Source organism: Bacillus rossius, chromosome 2 (genome assembly GCF_032445375.1).
Source record: "Bacillus rossius redtenbacheri isolate Brsri chromosome 2, Brsri_v3, whole genome shotgun sequence".
NCBI lineage: Eukaryota > Metazoa > Arthropoda > Insecta > Phasmatodea > Bacillidae > Bacillus > Bacillus rossius.
The window spans coordinates 86,215,138-86,228,409 of record NC_086331.1 but is presented as its reverse complement, the minus strand read 5'-3'; the positions used below and the strand labels follow the sequence as shown (position 1 = coordinate 86,228,409).

Below are 13,272 nucleotides of genomic sequence, written 5' to 3'. Positions count from 1 at the left end.
GTTCTTTGCATGTCTTCGAGGTTTTATTTTTTCAAAACAGCTTCACATGTCAGTCGATTATCACATACAGCACACAGCTTAGAGTTCTCAGTTTCGTTAAAAGGACAGTGATATATTTAATGATGTGTTGCACTAAACATGTGTGCAAACATTTTACCACAGAAAATACATTTTTGTCCCATTTAATGTGCAACCAATCCTTCACAATTCTTGATGTGCCTTTTTAAGTTTCTGTAGTGTATAAACTGGCTACAATACCTGTTGCACAGATATTTGATGTTTTCAGAGTTATTATTACAATCGTCTATTAAATACTCGCGAATCTTCAAGTTCCTGATGTCACAGTTGGTGCAGTTGGGTGATGGAACACCATCAATTGTTGCTGCCTCGGTTATCGATTGTACTGATACTGAAACCACTGCATACTTAAAGTCTCTTCTAGTTCTGTCGGTGATGTGTGTCCATCTTCAATTGAGATCTCTGGAGTTGTCACCATCGTTGCTACCAGGATCTATGCAGCTGTTGGCGTCGTCATCGGGAATTCCGTCGCCATTAATGTTGCTGCAGTCAGGGTCTCCGAAGACGATGGAGTTGACATAATGGTTTCTGTATTTAATAGATATTTCTGTGCCAAAGAACCTTCAATTGCTGATGGTACAGATGTCATCGAGGTTTTCATCATTTCAGCTATAAGTCTGAGTACGAATTAACACTGTTGAATAACTGTTAGGAGAATAGGTCTTCACCTTTCCACAAATAAAGGCGAACTAAGAATCACATCGAAGACAAGCCTTTTATATCCTTGTCATGGACACATTGTACCCAATTAAATTTCAGTTTGTATCTTTACAGTATTTGGAATGGACTGCCAAATACTCGCGATGTCAGTATAATACACCACATCGTTCGCATTGTGACGAACTAATCGACTTGCTCAATGGAAAGTTTCAGTCTTCGTGAAGTCTAGCATGCTGCACTAGCATGAACACTATGCTGAAGAATTTACAAAACCAGTTCTTGCTTGTACTTAACTGACCTAGTGCCTCTTTAATAATGTTTATTTTAACTATCTCGTAGTCCAATTAGTTTATTACATGTGATGCACTGATACAGTGTACATTGTACATTATTTGGACATCCACTTATTTTATGCCTGCTAGCATTAGATGCTTTGGTTTCTATATTTTTCATGCTAGTTTCCATAGTAGCTACTCTGGTGCTCCGAACATTCCAATGAATTTCCGTTGTTCATGATTGTCACCGAGGTCACTGCGTTCGATATTGTCGCGGAATACACTGCACAATCCTCAACCGATGAAATAGCAACCGATGGAATAGAAAATTGTGGTGTCTCCTTTGCTGTCGAAAACACACACGTAGAAGTCTCCTACACTGCTGGGACAGCAGGTGCATCCAGCACCAGGACCTCTTTAGCTTGTGGACAGATGCCATCGGGATGTCTACTACCATGAACATCGCTGCCATGCCATTGATGCCTGCACCGTCGTTGTTATACCTTCTATCAAGGTCTACGGTGCAAATACTAACCACCAACTAAATCTCAGGAAACCCACTGAAAATAGCCGATCTGTAGTGCACCACAGCCATAGGTAGACTAAGGATCCCATCATCTGGGCCTCACTTGTATACCCGTGTTTGCTAGTATATTATGTGAGTCAAAACAATTACTCTTTTAATTTTTGCGTTTAATAAAATAAATGCACACAAATCTCAAATCAGTAAAAATTTATTTTAAAAAATACACAACCCTCAAAAAGATTTAAGGTTGAAGCATTAAGTTTTTTCGTAAGACGAGTCTTTAATGCTGCATGGACTGACTCGTCGAAACTAGCTACTGCCTCTTCAACTCTGGTTCCGACTAATTCGCTGGTCTCAGGCACAGGAACACAACGATCCAACTGGTACCTTCCGTAAAACTGTCGGCGAAGACTAACTCGTTGAGACATGGAGGACGATGTCTGCGAACACGACTGCAATGCTTTTTGGGTCACTGCTGATCTCAGACACATCTTCTTTAGGTATACGAATACTGTCAGAGCAACAACGAAATGTTTATGTCCTCTGTCGTTAAGAGGTGTATGTAGATGCATCGCAGGTCGTAATAGTTTGTGTCATGTATTGACCTGTACATTTTTGTGTTGCATGTTCATACAAGACGACTTATTCGATGCTGACTGGAAGGAGTTTTTAGGATGGCAGCAATATATCAGCTCCTGTGTTATTTCATATGGCAGAGAAAAGTGCGAAAACCGCCAATTCTGAATGCCTACATCGCAGGTTTCTGTATATGTGCATATATGTGTATCCCAATAGCTACTCGACACTGCTAAAGCTAGGTCCTCACTCATGTACATGTTAGCATGATAAAACAAATAAATCTTCTAGCAGGTTGAACAACTGAAGACATGAATTATTGCACATATTTATGTATCCAGGCTCAAACACAAGTCTACTGGCACTCGGAGAACCATTTTTGCATTAGCTTTGAGTTGCGCCAGTCACAGGTCCATTCGCATTCAATTTTGTCACAAACCAGAGGCTGCTCGCCATATATTGCACTAAGCTTGTACAGGGAAGGACATCTAAATTTGGTCTGCAGCTCAACAATTTCAGCAGCTCCATCACTAAATTTACTCAACCATTTCTTCCTCTCGAGCCCGGTGACATAAATAATGCACACAAATTCTGCAGTAGCAAATCTTCAATAATGTTTTTGACTTGATAGTACAGAATTCTACCTTCTTCCCACTCCAGGACATGGTAATATTTGCAAAGCCTTTCGTTGGGCCATTTACTTTTTTCGTCAAATATTTTCCAAGGATATGGAGGCCTAAGGGTGCAAGTTCGAGTCCTGCTGTCGTCTTCTTAGATGACGGCAGTCTACTTGAGCATTAATCCAATTTGGCTCTAGAAACCTTGCATATTGCAGTACTTCTTGATGATACGAATGCTTGGTCGTAACTAAATTAAATTCGTACAAATAACAGTATTTATGAAATTATTTTAATAAACTTATCTCGACAATTTTACAATGCAAGTCATTTGTGAAGTATCGTACAGAAAGCATAAATGTTTGGTGGAATATTTTCACTCGTCAATATCTTGAACCTACAGTCGATTATGTTTGAATTTTTCGGCCATCCTGTTTGTAAATGTCAAACATAATTAACGGAGCCATGTTCTTGAAACTGTCGGAACTCAGTATCGGCAACTGTCCAAAACCATAAAATGCTTGCTGGAACTTGTCATACATTTCATATGCGAGTATAAATCTTCTATATTCAAAGATAATGTTCATGGCCAGATACGGGTAGCTTTTATGTTTAAAAATGTTTTACATTACGTATTTGACAGTTATCGAACATGGAGTGGCTCACATCTGCATTGAGCTGTTCTAGAGTCTGAAGGCTTACGACTATGCATGTTGGTTTTGTCGTAGTGAAGCTGGAATTAACTATCTTATTGATACGTTGACACTGAGGCAAGCCAGGATGCATTTCCAGGCTCCCAGATGGGAATGGAACGTCAATGTTCTTTTCATTTTCTGTGTTCTTCAGTATCTTGGTATGTGCGACCATGCTCACTTAAACGTGAGGCAACATCCACTCAGTAGACAAAGACAGTGTATTTGCGGTCTTTTCTCAAATTGTATAAACGATACATCCTGTGGATTTTCTGCAGCGGCGATTTTTGCATTAATGAAAGTTTGGGCAAAAAGAAGTACGATCTCTTGTTTCAATTTAATAATTATAAGCATGCAGTCTTCTGTGAATCCGAGAAACATGGATAGAGGAAAATATACTTTGACATTCATTCGGCATAAAAAAATAGTATACTTCCTCGAGGGCCCAGCCGGACATCTTTGCAGCAGACAGTTCGTTCGGCATGAGCAAAAGGTAATTTTTCATAGTTGATTTTATGCCCACAGCTCTTGTCAGGTCTGCCACTACACCATTGAAAACATGTAATGCACTCGATTAGGTGAAGAATAAGATCAGAATATTTTCATCATATTCGGGTTGATTCCAACGGCCTATGTAAGCGTTCGTCTAATATGAAGAAATGACTGAGATGGTAAAGTGTACACATCTTGGTGCTTTACAGCAATGTGTACTTCACATGGTAGCTCATGCAGTCCAAGAAGGAAAGGCTGGTACTTGTGCAGCTTCCTTTTCGTAATGCTGTCATAAAAATGACCGGGTCTTTCACTTTAAGAATTTCGTCTTCCATATTTATTTAGCACTTATCCTATACTGAAAAGAAACTTTACTCTGTCAGGTGTTAATGTAGCGACATCTGGTAGTTTTCTGGCCTTCTGCACCCAATGCTTTTTCTTTTATAACTGTTGGGTGTCACAACCATTATGCCCATAGTTTCAAGTGCAGATGTAATGTTACTTAATCGTTTCTTAAATTCATTAAGCATCCTTGCTGGTCAACGATTCTGACGATGACTTTGTGTGCGCTCTTTATGACAAGTGAATTGTAGATGATACTTTGCAGCAGCACTTTAACCAGTTTATATCGTGGTGAAACCAATGGCGAATAAATGTATATAATTTTGCTTAGTCTTCCGTTGAGGTAAGTTCCAATTGCTTGATTGCAGTTTATCCGTATAACATTCACGAGCAATATGTTTACTGCTCACGTAGTTTTTTTTTCCTGCAGTGTACATCTGCAGTTCGAATCGTAGCATCATATCTATGGTCCCCGGGTTTTGTAAAGACGATGTTATCACTAAATGCTAAAATGCCTTTATGGGAGTTTGAGTTTTCTGGTAGTTGACAGTCTACATTAGGTGGAAACTTTTCCTCTGTATATTTTTCATTGTCATCAATTTCGTAAAAAGCCAACAGGTAATGATTTTTCTTGAGATGTCTCATAACTTTTCAAGAAGCAGATTTTACAATTTAATTCATCAATATTCACAATGACATTATATGTTTTAAAATCTGCAAGTCCAATACACCATACTTCATCCAAATAAAGAGGCAAAATAGGGACTTGACCGGTCAAGGTAAGTGTTATAGACATGACTATTACTTCCCAGTATTGTGTATATCTTTTATATTTATCGTAACAGAAATCCCAGGCACAAGTGTCCGCATTTTGTTTTGTTAGGAAACAGTTCGGTTTGTAATTGTAGTACACCATTTTCCCCAACTGCAGGCAAAAGCAAAGGAAGAAATCCACCAGTAATCTCAATAGTAGACCTGCACTGGTCTTAAGCGAATTATCATTGGTCTTACTGATCCCGACTCGATTACAGTGAGTACCCATTACTAATTTAGTCTTGGCCTTCATCACCTTGGATAAGCCACACACCGTGATTTTTTCTCCTAGTACTTTGTCTGGTGATTTTCTTATGGCTTCAGCTTCCTGAGAACTTTTCAGTGTGGCCCATGTTGGCGAATCTGAGCCTAGGACCTACTAATTCGTATATTTGAACCCTGTACCTAGTTGTGGTGGCTTTTAAGCCGACGAGATTCAGCCTAAGATGTATTCTGACACATATTTTGTGGATAAGGTTTTTGAAAGAAGAAATGGACTGTCCTAAGTTAAGTGGTAGGGCTTCTCACCTCACTTTAATTCGTGGGTAGCAGATGCAGAAATGAAGAAACTCTAAAGACGGAAGTCATTTGCTGGTTTGTTCTTGTAGTAGTGTAGAATGTATACAATATATTGTATTTGTAAAAAAAGGATATTTTTGAACCATGAACTTTAATCGTGTAAAACAAAGTAGATACAATATTTAATTGACTGCCTGTTTAGAACCAAGGACACGAATTCATCTAATCAATCGTGATTTCAGCTAGTGATTTTTTTGATGATTTCTGGATTTTTTCTTCAGAACATTAGGTTAATAATTACATATTATAAAGATTGTGGCTAAGTTCACTGAAAAATTTTGGATGCCATGATGACCTGGTAATAAATACTAATTCCTCTAATACATAAAAAGTAAACTAAGATGGAGGTTGCCCAATTCAAGCAGTCGAAAACAAAATGGCGGATCCAATATGGCCGCCATGACATACTGGGTGGTATATTCTCTGCTTTTCCGAACGAGGGGGAGGGGGTTTACAGTCTGCTGGTAGTCCCCTTGGTGGAAGAACCCATTTCTATTTTAAGACTAATGACCTCATTGGGTTTGAACCCAAGTCTCCAGGCTCCCTGATATGTTGAATATATATTTTTTTCAAAATGTTATTAAATATATTTATTTATAAGTTTTAATTATTTTTCCAATTTTTGGATAGTAATTGCGTTATTTTAATATGGCAGATGTGATATCATAATTTCAAGTGGCAGAATAAAATATTGTGGAAAGATATAGAAAATAATATGATGGAATATTCTATAAAATGAAATGGCAGAATCCAAGATGGTGGAATCCAAAATGACAGTCTGTCATGAACACACAAAATGACTGCTGGTGAAGTTCAAGTTCTAAGGTAATGGGCAAGGTCATTTCAGATGGCCACCATGATCCACAATCCAATACGATGGTCAGTCCCACTGCTCCCGAACCATGAACCAGCCATCTAACCTTCGTACCTATACTATTGATCAAACTATTAACTAAGGTTACCCAAAACCATTGTTCCACTAGCTCCTACTTTGTTAGGAATACTCTCATCCGCAGGGGAACTGTCACAGACTGTATCTCTAAGTGCGCACCTGTCATCTTTGATGTGTAAGTCACCTGATTGAGACTGTATCCTAAAATTTTTGTAGGTCATATTCGGTACAGTTACCTATCAACAGTTATCTGTTTTTAGCCTTATACCTTCAAAGCCACTATTTCCCTAAGCAGTGAATATAAATTTTTCTTATGTTTAATTTAAGGTGGCTGCCTGGCTGGGAAGTAAAACGTTGTGCAGAACTCCAGGTGTTAATGAGCTTTTTGCAGACTAATTAAGATTTTTTGAAAATGTCTTATGACTAGGGGAATGTATTTTTCACAAAATAAAATTGACTGCTCATTATACTGATGTAAGGTATGCCTGTGCTAGGGAATGCTTCATTGTAATTTGAAAGCACTGCCCTGTTTGACAGACCATGCGGGACGTGTTTGCTTCTGTACTGGGTGGCTAAGATTTGTTTGCTTCAGTAGACATGTACCTGAACTTAACCCAGCCTAACATGAAACACGGACAATGCTGCAAGGTTTTAACAAACAGCATGTCTGGAAAACTTAACACGAAACATTTAACACCCTACTGATGATGAATAGCACTTAAAAGCAATTGCACTTTCCTTTATTAATTTCGTTCAATAGTGGTACACGGTGTTGTGAAGACAGTCTTTGTCTTTGATACTTAAACATAAAATTGTAGAATTCCTACTTATTCCCTTAGAGAATGGGTGTAATGTCTCGTAGAAATCAATGTCATAATATATGATGGCGGATAATGATAGGATAAAGAAGCACTGATGGAAAGAATAGGTGGGTACGATGGGTGTGTGCCGAGAAAAACATGCCAACTTGTGGCTAGGTCCACTACTTTTTTCACTCTCCGAGAAATCCCCTGGGAATCGAACCCGAATGAATCGCACCTGGTGGCAGGCGAGTGCCCTGATAACTTATCCAGAGGTGCTGGTGCATGCGATAGGCGAGTCAGTCACCCCCAGCGCCCCTGTGTACCCGGCCAGGTGGAGACCTTGAATAATGGCTGTAGGCTGTAGGCAGAAACCTCTAAAAGTGACCCTAGGTGGAGACCTCGATGGCGGCAGGTGGAGACTCGAAGAGTGACTGTAGGCGACAGTAATGTGTCTCTCGACTCAGATGCACCCCTGGGTGACGTGCCGCGGCGCCGCTCCATTGCCCTCGCTCGAAGAGAACTGCGAGCTGGTGGAGGTGACGGACGAAGAAGTGATGCAGGTGGTGCAGTCCATCCCAAAGCTCGACACCCTCATCCTCATCAAGACTATGCTCAAGAAACACTCCTTCCAGGTGACGAGTTTTATGTCTCTTTCTTTGCTCTCACGTCTCGTGAACTACGAAACGCGAGAGACTCTAACACACCACTGCACACAACAGACCTACTGAGGAAAGGTTCAGGTATGGCCTGTTGTAAATAACCACCCCGAAATTCTCTAAGATGCTCTGTGAACTCATGGGAGATCGATGTCTGGATGGTCGGGTCCTCTGCAAGGAAATTCCAGTCTGTTACCACTCGGCCATCTCAGTACAAGCTAGCGTTCACTGCTAAAACTTCACATGTACGAGGTTAACCTATGATACACGTCGGAGCTTTGGTATGTGTCCAAGCCAGGCAAAGGAGACAGAAATATCTATGGACGTAGGCCCCGAATTATTTTTTTTTTTCACTAGAGTCGTTATTGTTCAAAAAGAGACATATTAAATCTTTGTATGTGACTTATACAGCAAACAGTGAATCCCCCGGAACCTCATATAAGCACCACTATGTTATTAGGTGGCAACATGCGCCATTGCCATCACACTGTGTTGAGATTAACTTTTCCTGATACATGGAATGTTACATCGTCACTTGAAGTCATACTTTATGGCAATTTGAGAAAAAAACATTTTTGGTTAGGTAAAGGAAAGACTCGTTTTATCACAGCTACGCTATGTCGTGACCAGACCTCCTGGTCGGTAAGTCAAAGTTCTCATGTACGACCCCGCCGGACTGAAGAGTGAGTTTTCAAAGTGGAAGACCTCCTTTACGCATCCAGGACTAGGTGTCATGTTTTCCCTTCACTTCCATACCACGGAGGGTAATGTCAAACCACTGCAGTATGGAGGAGAATCAAAACCCTATGTGCCGCCAAATAGTATTTTTTGCACAATTTTAAATTTGAATTTTTAAAAAAATAATGTCACCAGTCATTCTTGTGCTGCAAGAACTTAAACTTGTTCCTCCTCCTGTACACTTCCATTCAACCTTTGTCAGACCTGTTTCCCCAATTTTTCCCAGCCCTAAATCCGATTTTTGCCGAGTCTTTTGCCAGTCAGTCTGGGTATCCTTTTATTCCCGCCTTGGCGCACGAACGTCGCCTGTAATTCGCCTCCGATCCGTGACGAGAACTGCTATGTCCTGCAAGCTCTCAGGGCAGGCTGCTTCTAAGACCTCGCCTGACGTGAGCCATTTTCACCAACGTACAGTCACGCCTATGTGCTCAGTAGAGCCTCTTTCCCACTGTCATCAGCAGTCTCCACACACCCCACCTCTCCAAGTTTTCCTGGGAGCACTGCTCAGAGCTTTGACCGGCCAATAACCCCGGACAGGGTCGGCGGGTCCCAAGGCCACGACACTAGTCCCAAAAAGTACATGCTTATGCACCCTAGCAGTAGTTTTGCGAATCACTTCCCCTGGGTGTTTGAACGCCCGCTAAACGCATGCTCTCTGGCATCTCCCGCAGTAACCAGTACCTCGTAGTTCCTTCCCAGGCCACCAGAGCGCTGGCCTAGTCCGCTCCATAAGCCCCATGCTGCTAGCGGTCGCCTCGTGTGAGTCGACATCTACTTAGTTCAGACACACCTCAGTAAGTCGCAAAGGCATTGGCTAGTACCACCAACTTCGAGATATCGAAGTCAGTATTTGTCGGCAAGCCCCTCGGTACTAATCGGAACCTTTCGGTCCGGAAGCCGAAGCCTCCCCTCTTTCTTTAACTTCGCCTTTTAATTACGTGTCGCTGCCGCCCCAAACTACTGCGCGCCGCGATTCTGGACTGACCACTTCGTATCTCTGTCATCAGGACGCCTCTCCGTTTTTGTTTTAAGATGTAATCAGCTAGACAAGGGATATGATTCCCACAACTGTAGTGATTAGCCTTTAGTCAGTCCATGTAGCTCTACCTCGTAGGAGTAGTCATGTTTTATTCAGCATAATTTATTAATTTATTAATTTTTTAATCATGGAAACGTCCGCGACGACCGCGAGTTCGCGACCTCAACATCCCGGCTGATCCTGGAAGCCATCTCCCTGTTTGGTGAGTTTTGACAACTTTTACTCCCCGACCATCATCGTGATTAGAAGGCATTTTATGTCTATTTTGCCAACTGTCTGTGAATCAGTCCTGAACATATATATATGTGTTTCGGATTTTTCCACAGACATAGTACAAGAACCGGAAACATTCCAAGGACCTTATCAGTTTCCAAGGGTCGGATGACTAAGACCCTCTGACATCCAGTCAGCTGTTCCACTTCGTCCAGCAATCGTCAAACCGCCAGCCCTTCAGTTTTTTTTAACCTTTTCGAACTAGCATTCAACCACGACGTTGCTCAGATGAGACAGCCAGAAGTTTCCTTTAGGACTTAAAAGATCCACCATAATCTGCGACTGCGACTCCTTAACATGTTTATTGTTACGAATTGTATTTACATGGTGTTAATGAACCATATAATTGTCTAATAAGGGCTGGCCCATTCTTTTAATAATGTGATTATAAATCTAGGTTATATATATTTTTGTTAATCAACTTATAAATTATCCAATGTGAAAATAATCAAAAGTAAAATAAAAACAGAGGTACCAATATCTAGACGAAATCATTATTTTGCCTTTCTGAAACCAAAAGATCCACTAGTTACCCCCAGTCATCAGGAGAGCGAATTGTAACAAAGTTATAACTTAACTTGAGTTTACTCTGTTATGACTGAGGAGTGTATAACACCTGTCCTGATACCACACTCTAAAAAAATGGAGTAATTTTACACAGATGTAGGTGACAGCTGTGTCTCCACCGAAGTATGTAAATTTATCTCAAATGTGTAAGTGTAATTTAAACTACACAGGTATGTTTAATGATATAGTTTTATTGTAAATAACACTAACTTATTAACTATAATTTTAAACATCACTGATAGGTAATTTAAACACTTTTCATTAAAAATACATAGTCTCTGTATGAATAATTTCACATAGTGTAGATAAACAATTTAACTAATTTAAATGTAAATTTACACATACATTGTCTATGTAATTATGCAGTGTAAAATAATTACTGTAAAATAACACCCATTTTGACTGTGTAAAATAACACTGCTGTATATGTGTTTCTATCATTCATAAAATAAAATTATAAACCCATGTTGCTTTTTGTAAGACAACTTGGATGGTTCCGCAGTAGTGCGTTACTAGATATCGCTAGTGCGGGCTCCAACCATATCACAGATGCTATTCCCGTACTCCGAAAGCAACTACCTGCATCATTAGGCGGCTACGTAATAAACTGAAACTTTAGACTAACATAAGATACATAAACTAAGAATATTTGTTTAAATTATAGGTAGGTCCCAAGGAAGTCATTGTGATTACTGGAGTGGTCATCAACTGCTTCATTTAATTACTTTCGTTCCACTTTCAATATTTTCATTTCTAGAATCAGCTGCCAGGGGTGCTAGAGTCAACTGCTTTAGTTATTACTATCATCGCCTATGTTTATGAAATGGTTTACTAAGTTTAGTGTCACTTCCCTCCAATTATGAAGGTAAAATTCAACACTGAAGTAACATTGCCACGGTATTTTTACCGAAAGTCTGTGTAAAAACATTTTATTTATTTCATACATACCACCCAAGTTATAATTTCACACCTACGTTTGTGTAAAAACACACAAATCTATATTTTTAAGTTATGATCTGTAGTATTTTTACAGTTGTGGCTAAACAGCATATAAAATTGCACACAATGTGATTTAATAACTTACCCATACTTGCATGCAAAAAATTCACCTACTCGGAAAAATCACTTTTTTACAGTATAGGTACATTTGGATATAAGTGAGTAAAATTAAACTAATTGAGTTTATATAATGCAAACTGCTTGTGTAAAATTACACACAAAGTTGATGTATTACTATCACAGCACAAAGTGTTATTTTACTTTATGTATTTTCAGAGTAAGGACATTGTGGGTGTGAAAATAGAAGTATCGTAATTTACACGGAAACTATGTTTTTTTACACCAATGTTGCGTTTTTAGAATACAAACCTATATTAGGTGTAAACTAACTCGACTTATTGGTAATTTTTAACGAGAAATGTGTAAAAGTAAACAAACTGCATGTGTTTTTTCCTAATCACGCGACAAAAATGTAAAAAATACGCTTTCACTGAAATATAAATTTATACAAATTTTTTACAGTGCAGGTAGGAAACCCACGAGGAAGTAAATAGGGATTTACTAACGAAGCTCACAGGCGCATTATATATCTAAAGAGTTTTCTGAATGGGTGACGTTTTATAATTTATAAAAAAAATTGTATATTACACGCGTGTCATAGTTGGAACTTAAACCCAGCAACTCTCACAAGGGAACCCGCCGTTCACGCAAAGTGTGACAGAATGTTTAAGGATAGATCTTTTACTGTCAATCCTATAAACGAGCTTTTTTTCTTGCAGATTCGTGCCAGTCCATTATTCATAATTTCACAAAAACAAATTTACGTACATAAGATAAACATTATTTTCCGAAGAAGCGTTTAACAGTAATTTTTTTTCCCAGAAAACTTCGATTGGTCATCTGAAGTAAAACAAATAAACTCTGATGACGATAACTGTGATGAAATTGCTCTTATTCGTGGATTTTGCACGCTTTACTACACGGGCACTGCTTGAAGCCGCTTAACTGTCGAGCTGATGGCCCGCGCCCAGTTGGAGGGGCATCCAAAACATGGAGCGAGGCTGCGGAAACAGATTCGAAGAACAAGTGTTTTGCGGCAGTTGCGCGAGGAGTCCACAGTGTTTGGGGGTGCTGTAACGCGGCGCCGACTGCTGACTGCGCTCGTGTATTTTCCAGAACCCCTTCTCGCAGAGACGCCGCTGCCTGGCCAGCGCCGCGACGCCGCTGGGCCGCGACCAGACGGACAAAAGGCGGACGGACAAGTTCCAGAGATGCGGCAGGTCGCACTCCGCCCCCGGCTCCTACGACCTGCTGGATGGGTTGGTCTCATCTCCTCACGTCTCCTCCAGGGGCGACGCTGGCCTCGAGTTGTCTCGGGGGACCATCACAGTACCTCCCTCCACGAATCCAGTGGTTCATGTAATGCTTAACGGCTTGAATTCCCGTGGACATCGCTGTCTTTTTGAACAAGTATCCTACATAATTAAGCTTCTACTTATTATTTCGTGTTTTTTCACATGAATTGTAACAATCATAGACTATAAACATATTTAATTCTTTATAAAAATAGTTTTTGACGTGATAACGTCTTATAAATCGATGAACGCGCCGGCTGCAGGCACGAAAAAGCATGACTCATTGTCACGTTCCGCCTG

At 40.1% G+C, this 13,272-nt stretch overlaps 1 protein-coding gene across 6 annotated transcripts in view; it reads left to right on the top strand.

Moving 5' to 3' along the window:
- Nucleotides 1-13,272, top strand: part of LOC134529434 (calcium/calmodulin-dependent protein kinase kinase 2) — a 466,877-nt gene that overhangs the window by 432,185 nt on the left and 21,420 nt on the right. For 4 of the 6 annotated variants that reach the window (XM_063363521.1, XM_063363520.1, XM_063363524.1 and 1 more), the window contains 2 exons: nt 7,810-7,977; nt 12,794-13,036. In XM_063363521.1, coding sequence (XP_063219591.1) covers nt 7,810-7,977; nt 12,794-13,036 — 411 coding nt within the window. The remainder of the gene's footprint in view (nt 1-7,809; nt 7,978-12,793; nt 13,037-13,272) is intronic. The other 2 variants (XM_063363523.1, XM_063363522.1) reach the window with 1 other exon arrangement.